The following is a 16,314-nucleotide window of genomic DNA, read 5'->3' as shown; positions in this document are numbered from 1 at the left end:
CCAAATAGCCTTTTGAATTCAAGGCTTCATTATTTTTCAAATAAAAATAGCTTCTTGTCCCCTCCTTTATACCCACATTGTATGTTTTTTCTTTAAAAAAAAAAAATCTCAAAAAATGGAATTATAGTATGAAAAGAAATAATACCCATCATCACAAATAACCACTGTTGACATTTTGGTTCAATGTTTTTCCAGACTACATGGCTTCCTTTTCCCTTCTCCTTTCATATAGTGCCCCATGTATCTTTTCACACAAATTTCCTTTGTGTTTTATATATATTTCAGATACTTACTGCACATCCAAACTCCCCATTGAAATTCTACCTGTACTAATTATGATTACCATGGCCCTTGTTTTATATAGCCTTTATCCTACTTTCAGACAGAATTAGATATTTTCTTCCTTTGTAAAGCAGATTTTATGATGTCAGTCTGCTTTATAGTAGATATTGTTTATAGCTGTTATTAGCCCCTGTACTAGGTCTCATTCCCATATCTCTTCCTTCTCTGTCTCTTGTTACAGATAAAAAGGGCAGTGAGTTGGAAATGTCTTATCTATATTAAAAGTGGGCTGGACATTTATTTAATAATAGTTGCAGTTACTGCTTATTGTTTTTACTGTCTTTCCAATCTTTTTTATATGCAAATAATAAAATACAGTTTCTCTGGAGTATAATTGGTTTTTCAGATCATTAGTATTACCTTTCATATTATTAAAATCTTAAAACTCGAATAATACTCTTCAGATTTTCTTGTGCTGGTAATTGAATTTGAATTTCAAAAGAAAGCTATAATCCCAGCTATTCAGGAGACTTAAGGTTGGAAGATAATTTGTGTAAGCATGTTCTAGATAACATGTCTTAAGAAACAAAGCATGGGTTCAGTTTGTTGAGTTGTTTTTTTGTCCTAGTTCCCTAGAACTCACAGTCATTGGATTTAATCATTAGTTCATTGTGAGTTGCTTTAATCTGTAGTATTTGTTAATGGTATGCTTTAAACTCCGAAAATGAAGTAAACCAGTTTTACTGTATATTTGGTTTTCTTGCAGTCAGATTTTATTGGTACATTTTAGATATACGTAACACATTTATCATAGAGAATTCGTATCTGTAAATTATATAATTTGATTTTTTTGGGTCCCATCCCCTACCCTCTCAATTCCTCCTCCCCTCATTTATAAAAGCTCTTTTCTTGTTTTCCTCCCCTTCTTTCCTTTTCCCCTTCCTTCTCCTTTGTTTCCCTCCCTGTTTATTGTATATTTATCTAAATAGGAAATGGACAGTTGTGTGTGGCTGTTTACTAATTACCATTATGCAGAATAACACTTTACATGTGTTCATATCTTCAATAATGAAATTGAAGACCCTTAGTTAAAAAAAAAAACAGTGAAAAAACATGCTGGGAATATAGCTTAGCGGCACAAGCTCCTGTCTGGCAAGCACAGGGTGCTGAGTTTGATTCCTTTCCCCCTCCATATATAAAATCAAAACATAGAACAATTATTTCAGATAAAATGAAAAAAAATTTGTTTGGTCTTTTTATGATAGGGTCTTACTATGTAAAGTTCAGGCTGGCCTTGAGCTCATGTTATAACCCAGCCTGGTTTCAAACTCATAGTAATCCTCCTGCCTCAGCCTTTCAAGTGCTGGGATTATAGGCATGCACCACCACACCTGGCTTCTTTTTTTTTTTTTTCTTGTTTTTGAACCAGAGATCAAACTCGTGACCTCGGGCTTAGGGCTTGCCAGGCAGGTGCTTGTGTCATTGAGATAAACCCCCAACCTACACTTCCGCTCCCCCCACTTTTGAGATGTTCTTGCTGTGTAGTTCAGGCTGGCCTTGAGCCGAGCCCCCCTCCCCCTTAATCGGGATCGAACTCATGATCATGCACTTGCAAGGCAGGTGCTTATGCTGCTGAGCTAAATCCCCAGCCCCTGGACTTGAGTTTTACTATGCAACCTAGGCTGGCCTCGAACTCACAGTGATCCTCTTGCCTCAGCCATCTGAGTACTGGAGTTAGGGGCTGGGGATTTAGCTCAGCGGCATAAGCGCCTGCCTTGCAAGCAGGCAGTCGTGAGTTCGATCCCTGGTACTGATAAAAACGAAAAAGCCAAAAAAAACAAAACAAAACAAAACCACTGAGTACCTGAGTTACAGGCATGCCTTACCACACTTGCATAAAACGAAATTTAAATAAACATCTGTTTTATTTTTCTGTGGTTGTATGCATACTGTTTCATGTACTTGGCATAGTGCCCAAGGGTATTTAATGTCACTGTTCAACCATGTTATTTTTTTCCTAGAATAATTATATGATAACAGGTTTAAAAAAAAAAAAAAAGTTACAGGGCATGGTGGTGTATGACTGTAATCCCAGCACTTGGGAGACTGAGGCATGAGGATTGTTTGAGGCCAACCTGGGCTACAAAGTGAGTTCAAGACAAACCTGAACTACTTAGTGGGACTCTATCTCAGAAAGACCAAAAAAAAGCTGAGTAATTCTGTGTATTCTATTTTCAAATAACCTAAGCAAATGTAATTATATAGTAGAGTAGTAGATTGCAGATTTACTGTGATTTCTTAGAATATGTGAGTAGGTACTTGTTCTTTATTTGGGGGGGGGGTACTGGGAATCAATCTCACAACCTTGCACTTGCCAGGCAGGCGCTTGTGCTGCTGAGCTACAGCCCCAGCCCCTTTATTGTTGATTAGTTGAAGAAATTTAGAAAGCTGTAACTAAGGTCGATGTTGCAAAACGAGATCAAGAACTTGTATGTACTACTTTTTTCAGCCGTTTTTCACTGAGGCAGAAGAGAAAGTGCAGTTACATAGTTATTATTAAAAGAGGAACATATATTTGTCTGGAATAAGAGTGAGATAATTTTTCCTGATCCAGAATTTTAAGAGGACTTACATTAAGCTTCTGTAATGTATCTTGTCAGATTGCTTCATGGAGACTTTTATTATTATTCACTTATAGGTAAAATCATTTTCCTTTTCCATTTCTAAATGACCTTCAGTAAAAATGCTTCGTTGTGGTACCCATGCTGATCCATTTAGTCCATGTTGTATTGCTATTTTGGCTATCTAGCAGTAAGAGTGTATTGGTAAATAAATCTGCTTCATTATCCAATGGTGGTTGTTAAATAATTAAGAATGAACTTCGACAGGTCTAGTTTGAAATTCTCAATATTCTCTGAAAATAACCAAGTATATTTCATTCCCGTAGAACACATGCTCCAGGGGAACGTCTTCACATCTTTGCCTAGAAATTAGTCTAATTAAGTCAACATTTTCCCAAAAGAATTCTGCTTAGGTTTCCCAAGTGGTGGTTCTTTTGGTTTCTAAAAGTCAAGACTGAGCTTTCAAGAGCTCTCTTAACTTCATAGCTAGTAGCTTTAGTATTGAAGCTTTTTATTCCTCCAGTAGACCAAATTCTTTATGGTTGAGTAAGATAGCAGCACTAAGTAAGATAATTCTTTGCAAGAGACAAAAGTTAATCTAGACTTTGTCCCTTAATGATTATCTGTAGAGTATAACAAAATACTTGGAGAGCAGCATGACATACATTATATGTGGTTTTTTTTTTTAATGTTGCATGAGCAAGTCACAGGGAAGACTTCTGCAGTACTTAAGAGTTGACTTTTTTTTCCCCTTCGTATAATTTCTGTAAGTAGCATTTCCTACATTGTAAAAGTCTAGAAGCAGAACGGTGAAAAGAAGTCAACATGCCATTCTTAACCTGTCTAGAATGCTTGTATTTCAGTATATATTGCTATCAAGCATTTTTTGTTCTTGCTTTTGTCTGTTTTATACAGTAGCAGTCAGTTAAACCAGCTGTTTTGTACAGTAGCAGTCAATTAAACCAGCTGTTTTGTAGGACTATAGAGATCTTTTTGAGGGAACATTTTTAATACTTTGGAAGGACTTTAATTTTCTTGTTTGATTTTTTTTTTTTTTTTTTTTCCTTTTTGCTTTAAGAATGCCAGGCCCGAAACTGTCACTAATGATGATGAAGAAGCTTTGGATGAAGAGACAAAAAGAAGAGATCAGATGATTAAAGGGGCCATTGAAGTTTTAATACGAGAATACTCCAGTGAACTAAATGCCCCCTCACAGGAGTCTGACTCTCATCCCAGGAAGAAGAAAAAGGAAAAGAAGGAGGACGTATGTGTTCTGACATCACACAGTCATATCTACAGTTATTTTTATGATGTTACTCTTGTGCTTCGATTTTGCATTTTAACTCTATAGGGGAAAACAGAATGGGTAGGATTTTAGCAATATCCAAATTGACAGAAATGGTTGCTCCTCTTACACTCAGTTCATTTGAATAGACTTAGAAAAGTTATGGAAAATATTCTTATAAAACATCAGAAGTTTTTTTGTTTTTGATTTTTTTTTTTTTTGGTTTTGTTTTGATACCCTGGATTGAACTTGTGACCTCATGCTTGCCAGGCAGGCACTTACATCACTGAGCTAAATCCCCACCCTTAGAAGTATTTTATATGCATGAATTTTATACTTCATGGAAAAATATAAAATTTTTATGGGAATGGTTACTTTTAATGTTTTTGTAGGCTGTCTTCAGTTTCTTTTTTTTTTTTTTTTAATCGGTACCCAGGATCTAATTCGCAACCATGCACTTGTAAAGCAGGCACTTAGGCTGCTGAGCTAAATCCCCAGTTCATCTTCAGTTTCTTTTGTGCCCAAGTACTTTTTTATTACTTGGCTTGTTCTTCATATGTTTATAAAAGCTGTCTAGTCAAAGTATACTGTATTGACATTTAATTGCTACATCAGGCAGGTATAGGGTAATTGAGGACTGTGTAATTTGTTCTTTTTTTAATCATTGAAAAGAAAAATAACTACAGGTTTGATACAGGTTGAGAGGAGGAAACTAAAAAAAAAATTCTGTTCTTTGGCAGGGTTTATAGGCAAATTTTGTTGCAATGTTTCTTCTGTCTTAGAACAGATTGAAGAGAAAGCCTTGCTGCAGTGAGATTCTTATTCATTATCTTTGGAGTTTTGGAGGGAGAGCAAGTGGTGGGTGATGAGGAATTTTAAAGAGAATGGAATAGATTTTAATGGCAAGTAATTTGCAGTCAAATATTACAAGTATTATGCTTACAGTGTAAGTAGAGAGAGCATTGAAGTACAGAGTAGTGTGAGCTCTTTTTAAAAAATCTTTCTGGATTTTTCTGCAGATTTTCCGCAGATTTCCAGTTGCCCCACTGATCCCTTATCCACTCATCGCTAAGGTTCGTTTAAACGTAAGCTTTGACCATACTTTTTTTAATGATAACTGAATATTTGTGATTTTTATGTGTTAATATTTTATAACTTTAGGATCTTAGGTGTTACTGTAGGGTTTTTTCTTTGATCATGCATTTGTCAGGCTTGAGCAGATATTTAATGTGTTACTTTATATCGATGTATGTAGGTTTTTATTCATTTCCTCATGTTCCCCTCTTTTAGGAGGACATAAATGCTATAGAAATGGAAGAGGACAAGAGAGACCTCATATCACGAGAGATCAGCAAATTCAGAGACACGCACAAGGTAGTATTCTTGTTTTTTTCACTTAATACCAATCTAGACTTTTTACAGAATCCAGAACAAGCAGACAAGAAAATCAACCTTACATTAGAATATAATTTTAAGTGCTTTTTGTAGGTTTAGTTGATACTTAGGTAAAAACAAAAAAATGGAAAACTAGTATCATATTAAAGTGGTCCTTGACATACTGCACTTAGTTTTTTCAGTTACTAACTACTCTGCAGTCATCTCACTTTAATATGAGTAAAATCTAATTTTTTAGAATTCAACATAAAAATCAAGATCAGATTTAAACTAGATACAAGGGGGCAGCAGGATAACATACATTTAGTGTAGTGTACTTTTGGGATAGTTATTTAACTTAATATTAGGAAAAACTTTCTGTAGAGCCGAGATTAAAATTTAAGGTTTATATTTGTGTAGATTTAAGTTGAGTGGGGGAGATTTTTAAAAAGTAGGTCAGTGGTTACCAGACTTACCAAATTTTAGATGCATGGAAGAACTGTAAATTCCCATAAAGCTAATCTATTCATTGACCCCCACCATTATGATAGAGATCATATGGTGACTAATGCAAGATGAAACTGTCAGCTTGGAAAGTAACAAGGAATAGGATGTAAGTATGAGCTTCTGTTTTTTATTATATTTATGGATGCCCCCTCAGAAAAATATGCAAAGGGGTAACTGGCTTGGAAATGAGTATTGATGTATATATAGTAAATCCCACTCACGAGTTTTGCCTATTTAAAGCTTCTCTCAATGACAGTGCATCTGTGAATGTTCGCTGGTGTTGAAGGTGATGCTTATGGATGGTGAAATGCAAATACTGCATGAAATGTATTTTGATATTAGAGGTAATAAGATGTTACTGGTTCTTATTCATAGACTGAGAGATCTTAACTCAGTGAAGTGTTAATGATAATTAGTCTCATTTTTTTCTGTTGGTTTCAAAACACCAGGTTAATAGTGCCAAAGGATTAGTGGTGCTGCACACTTATGGCTCAAATTCTCAGTGCTTTCTGAGGAATTAAACATGTCTAAAAGCACAAATGTAATTCTCCCCAAATTTTGACTGTTAAAATGGTGGTCTGTGGCAATTCATGTTAACAAAATATTTTTGATGAAGGTCAGTACTCAAATTTAGGGCCGAGTAAGCTTAAAAATGGTACATAGTTGTGTGTGTGGTTTACCCTCTTTTTGTTTCATTTGTTAAACCATGTAATGTTATTTGTAAATTATTAAGAGACAATATGATAAAAAATTAATTCAAAAGATACTTGTTTCAGAATTTTAAGAATCTCTCACACTTTCACTCACTTAGTATTTTATTGGGGGAATGTTTTGAATTTTCAAAATGTCTTTTAAAAGTAAGAAACAAAAATGACAACCATAACAACAAAAACTAGTTCTCAATGGCTGGTGCGGGGTAGGGGTGGGGCTGTTTGAAACTTCAGTAATAAGAAATGAGCTCAGTGAACCTTTGCATGTTTTGGTATGAGTTTATTAAATAACCACAGACTGTCAGGGTATCAGCGTGGCAGGGGGCGTCCATTTACAGCACGGATGAGTCTGAAGAGAGAATAAGGTAAGATTTATGATTTTTTTTAATCTGTCCTTTCTTCTTCATTATTCCTACATTTTAGATTCATCTCATTTCATCTTTTTCCAGTCTTTTAAAAATGTACCATATATATGCTGCATATATTTATTTATCTACCTGTGTGCATACTCATCTGTAGCATATATTTATAAATAACTTCAGAAAAACATTCAGTGTAGACTCGATTCACTCACTTCATTTATTTATTTTGAAATGAGTTCTGAAACATTTTATATAACAGGAAGCACAGTGAATAAGCTTAAGAGTAAAAAATTGTACAAAAATTAATATTGGAACAACTAAAATAATCTGTAAGTATTATCTCCGAAATAAAATTCTTTATGTGTATGACATTGAGGTAAGTTTTACATAATTTAGCCTCATTTTGCAGGATAAATTTTTATGTTCCTTTAGAGCTGTTTCAGAAATGAGACTTTGCCCCTTTAATAGTTTCTAGTTTCTGTCCATTCTACTATTTCTTATTTCTCTCTTTTTTAATTTCAATGTATTCAGTGTTGGCTCTGCCTGCATTCTACTTTGATTTAGAGTGGCACTGCAGCTGAATATATTGATGTCTCATGCACTAGCTTTTTTTCATAATTTGTGTATCAGTTCTCTGATCCATGAACGAGGGAAAAAGAGTATCTAACAGGTAAGACTGCTTTTTAAAGTTGTTTTAAATGCTTTACATGACTGAGAAAAGAAAAATGAACCTTCTGTTGTAAATTTCATTTTGGTGAAACCAAATATGGAACCAAAGGGGTAAATGTGTTTTGTTTCTGTTTTGTTTTTATCTGTTTGGCTATTTTTTTCTCCTTCTGAGTTTGCATAGAAATCTTGTGATACACTGGTAATCTTTCAGGGTACGAACTTGGTCTGACTTTGTTATTTGGTTATTTGTGAACCATGTACTTGCTCTTCCTCCCAGAAACATAGCTTGTAGGCAAGGTTAATCCAGTGTTGGCGATCCATGTCCTAGCACAACATCTGTAAGTTAATACACAATAATTCCTTCCAAGGATGGATTTATCATTGTAAATATATATTTCTATTGTTTTGCAGACATCATGGGCATTAATATATGGTTGTTAAATATTTTATGTGAAAATAATTATGTATATCTTGCTTGAAATGAACAATTTTCAAAGTTTTTGTGTTTCGTGGGCTGTCCATCTTGTGGTGGGAATAAATATTTTTATAGATTAAAAAGACAGAACTTGACTGAATTCATTTTGTTTCTTTGGAGGGGTGGGTAAACCACAATGCAGAAAATTAGTTGCATTACTGTGACTTGTATCTTTCTCACCTCCCCTTTAAAACCCTCAGTATCCAATTTGATAATGGGAATGGAGTAGTGCCACTGATTTATACATACTCATAATGGGAAAGAATTAATTTTAACCAAGTAATTGTATTTGTAGAAATTACTATGAAGTACCACATTTCTTATGGTCATTTAAATTATTAAGTAATTAAGTGACCAGTCACACTTGACACAGTCGATAAGCAAAGATTGGAGATTCCTAGTCTACAGTCTGTGTAGAATATATGGTTTGCACAAAATCTAGTCTTGTAATTGCTTCAGTTTAATTTTTCAAGTAGAACCACAAGTATCTAATATTAAAATACCAGTGGTTTAATGTTTTTGTTGTCAATGTTGGCATTGCGTCGAGAAGAAGCTGAATACTGGAGCTACAGAATTAACTCTAAAAGTACTTTTATTGGTTTCTAGAAACTGGAAGAAGAGAAAGGCAAAAAGGAAAAAGAAAGACAGGAAATTGAGAAAGAACGGAGAGAAAGAGAGAGGGAGCGTGAAAGGGAACGAGAAAGGCGAGAACGGGAACGAGAAAGGGAAAGAGAACGTGAACGAGAAAAGGAAAAAGAACGGGAGCGGGAACGAGAACGGGATAGGGATCGTGACCGGACAAAGGAGAGAGATCGGGACCGAGATCGAGAAAGAGATCGGGACCGGGATCGAGAAAGGAGCTCGGATCGAAATAAGGATCGGAGTCGATCAAGGTAAGGCTTTTGTAGAGTTTACCGTGGTTTGTTTGTTTCCTTCCTTCCTCCCTCCCTTCCTTCCTTTCTTCCTTCCTTCCTTCTTACCGTTTTTCCTTCTTTCCTTCTTTTCTTCCTTTCTTCCATCTATCCATTCTTCTTCCTTGGGATGGAACTCACAACCTTGTGCTTGCCAGGCAAACCCTCTTAGGGCACTGAGCTAAGTCACAGGCATCAATTTTACTGTTTGAGATATAACTAACAGAATTAATCTTCTCTAGGACTATTTCAGTAATTTGATAGAGGAATTTCCTTAACCATGATATCCTGTCTGGGTTTTTTTGTTGTTGTTGTTGTTTTTTTTTTCTTTTGGGCACCGGGAATGAAACTCATGACCCATGCTTGCCAGGCTGGCCCTTACACCACTGAGCTAAATCCCTGGCCCCATATCTGTGTTTTTAACACACATGGATAACATTGAGGAAAGTAACAACTTTCAACTATGATTCTTTGTTAAGGTAGTTTTTGTCTTTTTGAGAACAGGATCTCTCTATGCAATTCAGGCTGGCCTTGAGGTCACTTTGTAGCCTAGACTGGTCTCGAACGCTGTTATTAGTGGGTCTTTAATATCTGTTGGTTCCTCCATAGTTGAGAATTTGACATGTATAAGGTCAAGAACTCTTTTACTTTTGTGACGTGTATGTAGATTTTATTAGGTTATTGACATCATACTATATATATTTATTGTTGTAAATTAAATATTTGATAACCCGAAATGATGATACACAGTTCTTTTGGTGGGGGGGTGGGGATTAGGGATACTGGGGTCAAATTCATGACCTTGCACTTACCAGGCAAGTGCTTGTGCCACTGAGCTAAATTCTCTGCCCTCATAGTTGTAACTTTATCCATGCCATGCAACATGGCAAAATTCTTTATTCCATGTTTGCCAGTGATGTATTACTATATCATTAGAGGTAGATTGTCATTTAACATGTTCATCAATGAATGAACAGTGCTTGGGAATGAACAGTACTCCTATAGTACACCATTAAGCGATTCACTAATATTTTAATGTATGATGGGCCACTATTAATGTCTCCATTTTTTAATATAATTTTATATCCAGGGTTTGTGGAGTTTTGTTGTTTTATAAATTGTGTGCCAGTAAGTATTGATGTACTTTAGAATGGAATTTGGGGTTGAAATTAGTCTTTTTTTTAATATTTTGTTAGTACATGTTTACAGAACATAATAATTACTTCATTGTGGGGAGTTGGTACGTAACACATCATAAGTCTGTTCTTCTCCTTTCTTCCTTCCCTCTTGTTTGATTCTTTCTTACCCTTTTCTCTTCTTCCTTTTTCTCCTTTTTCTTCCTGTTGTTCCTTCTACTATGGTGTCCTCTTTGCCCCTACCCCTGCCCCTGCCCTATTTCTTTAGTTTTCCTTCCCATTGGAATTACTGTCTTTTTGTTTTGGTTTGCTTTATTTATTTATTTACTTACTTATTTAACTTAAAATTGTTGAGACTGGGTTTCACATGCAGTTCAGGCTGACCTTGAGCTTAACTTTGTTGACCAGTCTGCCTTGAACTCAAAGCGATCCTCTTGAGTCAGCCTCCCAGTCCTAAGTGCTGGGATTATAGGCACAGGTGTCTGCCACCACCCCTTATCTTTCTTTGTGTACTTGTGGGCTGAGGATTTAACCCAAGACTTGCCAATGTTAACTAGTAAGCAATCAGATTGACTATAAAACTATACCTCTGTCACCTATTCTGTCTATTTGATGAACAGAGTTTACAATTTTTCCTTAAAAATTCATTATGTTTCATAGTGTGTTTTTCTTTCCGTTGGTCTTTAAAGGAAAACAAAGTGACAGATTTTTTAAAAATCTTTTATGTAGAGAAAAGAGCAGAGACCGTGAAAGGGAACGGGAGCGGGAGCGAGAGAGAGAACGAGAAAGGGAACGTGAGAGAGAACGTGAGCGTGAGAGAGAGCGCGAGAGGGAACGGGAGCGTGAAAGAGAAAAAGACAAGAAACGAGACAGAGAAGAAGATGAAGAAGATGCATATGAACGAAGAAAACTTGAAAGAAAACTCCGAGAGAAAGAAGCTGCTTATCAAGAGGTAAGTTGAGAAAAAACACTTACTTAAAATCATTTCTGCAATTTTAATACAACTTTTATTTGGTATAACTTTTTTATACTTTGTTAAAAATTGATATAATTAGTAGGTTAGTTAAACTGTAGAGCTTTTTTGGGGTGTCTTTGAGACAGGACTTCACTATATAGTTCGGGTTGAGCTCACTTTGTAGCTCAGGCTGGTATTGAACTCATAACGAACCTTCTTTAGCCTCCCAAGTGCCAGGATTACAGACATGTGCTGCCATGCCCAGCCTAAATTTAAAAGGTTTGAAATTTTATTTTTTAGAGACTGAAGAATTGGGAAATCAGAGAAAGAAAAAAAACTCGGGAATATGAGAAAGAGGCTGAAAGAGAAGAAGAAAGAAGAAGAGAAATGGTAAGATTAGATAAAAAGTGATTTTTCAGGAGAATCAGATCAAATCTTTCTGTTGACTAGAAATAACTTATTAAATGTGAAGCTACATTTACAGATAATTTTTGTGGATTTCAAGCATCCTTGGGATAATTGCAGTACACAGATCTTTTTTTCTATTTCTCAAATATGTGCTGCCCATAAACAATTATATTTGCATACAGTTAAAGTAAATCTATAATGAAATAATACATAAAATTAACAAAACATTCTTTGATTAAAAACCTGCAGAATTGTTGAATTAGTATAGTGCATTTGAATGAAACAAAGGGTGTGGTGAAGTTTTTAGAAATCAGAGATTTTTTATGATATTATCAAATTTGTTTTTTCCTTATATTACTATATTATTTAACTGCATGGTAACCCTAAAAGCAATTTACCTTTTATATTTAGTGTTGATAAGCTGTAACAGTGAGCAACTGGCACAGTTATTAATAATAAAAATATTATTTATCATAGTATTTGCTTCAGCAGTATGTTCTATCTGTTCTGTCTTTGCCAGAATATGAAATTTTCTTAATCTCCAGTTTGGAGATTATTCATCCAAAAACTTCACTGAATTTAGGAATCTTCTTCAAATAGTTTTGAACATGAAACATAGAATTCTTGTAGTAACCAAAAGGGTGCATGCAGCAACTAGATAAATGTTATGGGTTTCTCAGATATTAGATCCTTAAATGTCATAGATTTTTTAAAATCTAGTTTTTAAAACTTACATTGAAAGCGAGGTTATACATCCTCCATTTTAGAGTTCATTGTTCATTCTTAGAAAATAGGAAGAGAATAGTATAGTAAGAGAAAAAAAATGCCATCAACAATATTGTAGAGTAAACTCTTAGAGATTCGGCCTCCTTCTAGTAAATCCATCATTTTTTTTTTTTTTTTTGGTCTTTGGATTTTAAAATATACTATCACAGCGCAGTTACTGGCTCATGTCAAGTCATACAAATACACGAGGTAAAAGTGAAAGTCTTCCCATCTGCTTAATAGCAAACTGTCAGTGGTTATTCCTGTGATCTTAGCACTCTTGGGAAGCTGAGGTAGGAGAATTAAAAGTTTGAAAACTCTCTGGGGAGTTCAGCCACTTAGCAAGACCACTCTGTCTTAAAATAAAAATAAAAAAGGGCTGAGGTTGTAGCTCAGTACAAAGACCCTGTTTTGTCCCAAATACCACATTCAGAGGGAAAAAAGACTAGAAGACTTCATTGTTTTTGTACCTATGGTCTTTCTTGTGTACCCATACTTAAGAAATTGAAAATACATATGAATCTACTGTTGCAAACAAACTGTTTCTATTAGTTCAAAAATTGTCATATTTCAGCCTTTTGCTCATATGCTGGGCATACAGGAATAACTAATAATCTTGATTTTATAAGAAGGAAGTCGTATCATCAGATAAGGGATTTATTGTAATAGGGTTTTGTGTATGTGTGTGTTTCAGATGGCTAAACATATATTCATAGCAATTTGGAAATATTGGAAGAATGCTAACATTGCTTGTACAGAGGGGCTGTTCGTGTATTCATGTTTAGATTGGGGAAGTTTTTAAAGAGACATAAGATTTGAGCTAGATGAAATACATTAAAACTTTGCTTAAAGTCAGAATTATCTTTTATATATCAATATGATAGTTGTTGATATAGTGGTTGTATATAATAGACATATAGATAAAATACATATAATTAGGTATATATACTGTTGTACTTGAAATTATAAAAATAAGACGTCAGTTTAAAGTTTTGTAGGGAGGCATTGTGGGTGGGAAAAAATTACTAAAAAAAGTTAAGTTTGAGTATGCATTATTATTGAAGTGCTGCGTGAAAATGATACCCATTTTTATACTAAGTAAACTACTTGCTGCATCATCCATTTACAAAATGAATTTAAAATATTTTTGTCTGGTTAATAAATGTAAGATAACTGGTTTCCTTGTATGTTCTGGTTTCACTGAGGAATTATTACTATACGGGTGTGGTAGTGCAGTCCTGTTATCCCAGCACTGGTGAGGTTGAGGTAGTAGAATTGTTGCAAGATTGAGACCAGCCTTGGGACTGTGGATTTAGCTCAGCTGCATAAGCGCCTGCCCTGCAAGCATGCGGTGTGAGTTCGATCCCGAGTACCAAAAAAATAAAAACAAACAAACAAACAAAAATGCTCTTAAAAAAAAAAAAAAAAAGACTGAGACCAGCCTGGGCTATAAAGTGAGCCCAAGGCCAGCCTGAACCACATAGCAAGACCCTGTTGTAAAAAACAGACAGACAGACAAACAGACAAAAATATAGGTTTTTGGAGGAAGTATTTATTGTAATATAATGCAAGTGTGTGTAGTTTTTACTCACAGACTAACTAACTCCTAAATCTGATTTACTCACTAACTCCTAAATCTGATTTGTTTTATAGGTGAAAGATAAAAATGTGTCTAACAATACACGCTTAACAATACACTCCTAAATCTGATTTGTTTTATAGGTGAAAGATAAAAATGTGTCTAACAATACACGCTTAATACATGAAGTATATATAAAGGTGGCTGGGGATTTAGCTCCGCAGCCTTAGCGCCTGCCTGGCAAGCATGGGGTCATGAATTCAGTCCCTGGTACCAAAAAAACTGTAAAGGTTTAAGTGGTGTGGATAAGACAGAATTTTTCTGGGGATTGTTATAATCTGAATAACTCTCATGTTAATTTCCTATACATTGTCCATTTCTGCAAAGGCTAAAGAGGCTAAACGACTAAAAGAATTCTTAGAAGACTATGATGATGATAGAGATGATCCCAAATACTACAGGTAAAGAAGCTTTGCTTCATGAACTCATCTTCTCAGTTTTTTTATTAGATGTACTTTCTTTGCCTACCTAAGATCATATTTATTAAGTGGAATAAGGAAGTAGAAATCATATTACATCATGTAATCATCCCTTCAGCTGGTAGTATTTTTGCTGTGTGTTTGTGTGTGCACACGCAATTTGATAAAAATGAACAATTTTGTGTATCTGGAGGGTTGCAGGTGAGATGTATGATAGCATTAAACCAAAAATCCTATTTTTTTCTTCATGTATTTTAAATAGATTCACTTATTGTAACTAATTTTTGTAACTACTTTGGGTTACATAGAAAATTTTGTCTTGGAGGACTTTTAGAATTGTAATCTAGTGGGGCTTGATGATGGTGCACTCTTAGAATCCCAACACTCGGAGAGCTAAGGCAGGAGGATCAGTGTACATTTAAGACTGGGCTGCATAATGAGTTTAAGGCCAGCCTGAGACCCTGTTTCAGAAAAAAGAAAAGAATGACAATCTAAATCCCCTACCCTACCATCTTCAATAACTATGTTAGTGTAATAAGATAGTTGTAATGCCTGTTCCCTTTTTTTGTTTTCCTAACATTTAAAAATTTCCATTTATGACATTGGTGAAATTGTCTTGTTACTTCTCAAACTGTTATCCTCAAACTTTTAGAATATGGACAGTGTCTAGATATAATTTTACTATCTATAGTGTGATATGCTACAGGCTAATGAGGGCATGTAATATATAGTTTCATTTAATATGCTATAACTAAAATAATTGAAATTTTGGAATTAATCACCTAAGGTGAAAGGGTGTCAAGGAATTATCCTCAATGTAGACAGTATCACAAAAGTCAGTAAAATTACCAAATCTTAGAATCATAAAATGGCAGGGGATAGATAACTTGCACATTGTAAGACATATTGAACTATTAAATAGAACCTCTGCTTTCCAATGATTCTGCACTGGTGAGATTTTTCTGTAATGGAAAGTTTTAATTTCAATTTAGTGTGGGTGTTATTGTTGTTTTTAAATTGTACTGGAACTGAGGCTATAGCTTAGTGGCACAGTGCCTGCCTGGCAAGTCCAAGTTCTTGTACATACTGACCATACTTTGCTTCTGAGCTATACCCTTAGGCCAAAAACTATTCTTGTACTTTGAGTCTCTTTCAATAGGGTCTCACTATATAGCTTAGGCTGTACTTGAACACATGATGATCCTCCTGCATCAGCCTTCCGATGCTGTAATTTGGAACCTTCATGCCTGGTCCCAGAACTATTCTTTGTGGAATTAATGCAACTTGTATTTTTTCACCTCTTAGCATGTGAGAAAAACCAAATTATATTATGGGGCTTCACAATGAGAACTTATATTCCTTCTGAGAGCTACCTTTTCAGTTGTTTTAACCATTTAATAGTCCTACAGGATGACCAAAAACTGCATTTTTTTCTCCTTAATTTTTATAAGATAATATACCAGGAAATGTAAAATCAAATTTGTTTAATACAAGAATCAACTGGTTGAAATGATGCCTGCCTAAGCAACACTCGAAATAGTACATAAACAAACATGAATGAGGCTTAGGGTAAACTTTTAAGTGGTTAAACACTTAGCAGGGTTATTAAGACAAAGTGTGGTGAGATGAGAAGACAGTGTACAGTTATCACATGTTAACACATAAAATGCCAACTCTTTCTGTGTTTGTAGACATAAAATATTAAGACAATCTCAGTCCTTTGCATGCAGTCTTTAATATTGTAAAAAGGTGTTGTTGTAAAATAGGTAATGATGTTAAGTAAGGCCTGCTACTTT

The 16,314-nt window shown here is 34.8% G+C and overlaps 1 protein-coding gene across 6 annotated transcripts in view; it reads left to right on the top strand.

Annotated features, from left to right (window-relative positions):
- The window catches only part of Rbm25 (RNA binding motif protein 25), a 64,242-nt gene that overhangs the window by 33,578 nt on the left and 14,350 nt on the right, over positions 1-16,314 (top strand). For 5 of the 6 annotated variants that reach the window (XM_013155244.3, XM_063241363.1, XM_063241362.1 and 2 more), the window contains 7 exons: positions 3,982-4,167; positions 5,208-5,273; positions 5,479-5,562; positions 8,892-9,178; positions 11,062-11,284; positions 11,588-11,677; positions 14,427-14,500. In XM_013155244.3, the coding sequence (XP_013010698.1) occupies positions 3,982-4,167; positions 5,208-5,273; positions 5,479-5,562; positions 8,892-9,178; positions 11,062-11,284; positions 11,588-11,677; positions 14,427-14,500 (1,010 nt within the window). The remainder of the gene's footprint in view (positions 1-3,981; positions 4,168-5,207; positions 5,274-5,478; positions 5,563-8,891; positions 9,179-11,061; positions 11,285-11,587; positions 11,678-14,426; positions 14,501-16,314) is intronic. The other variant, XM_063241364.1, reaches the window with a different exon arrangement.

The sequence above is a fragment of the Cavia porcellus genome, unplaced genomic scaffold, assembly GCF_034190915.1.
Source record: "Cavia porcellus strain 051 isolate PalLab524CR breed Dunkin Hartley unplaced genomic scaffold, mCavPor4.1 scaffold_31, whole genome shotgun sequence".
Classification (NCBI taxonomy): Eukaryota; Metazoa; Chordata; class Mammalia; order Rodentia; family Caviidae; genus Cavia; species Cavia porcellus.
The sequence above is the reverse complement of the archived record's forward strand: the minus strand, read 5'-3'. Positions and strand labels throughout refer to the sequence as shown.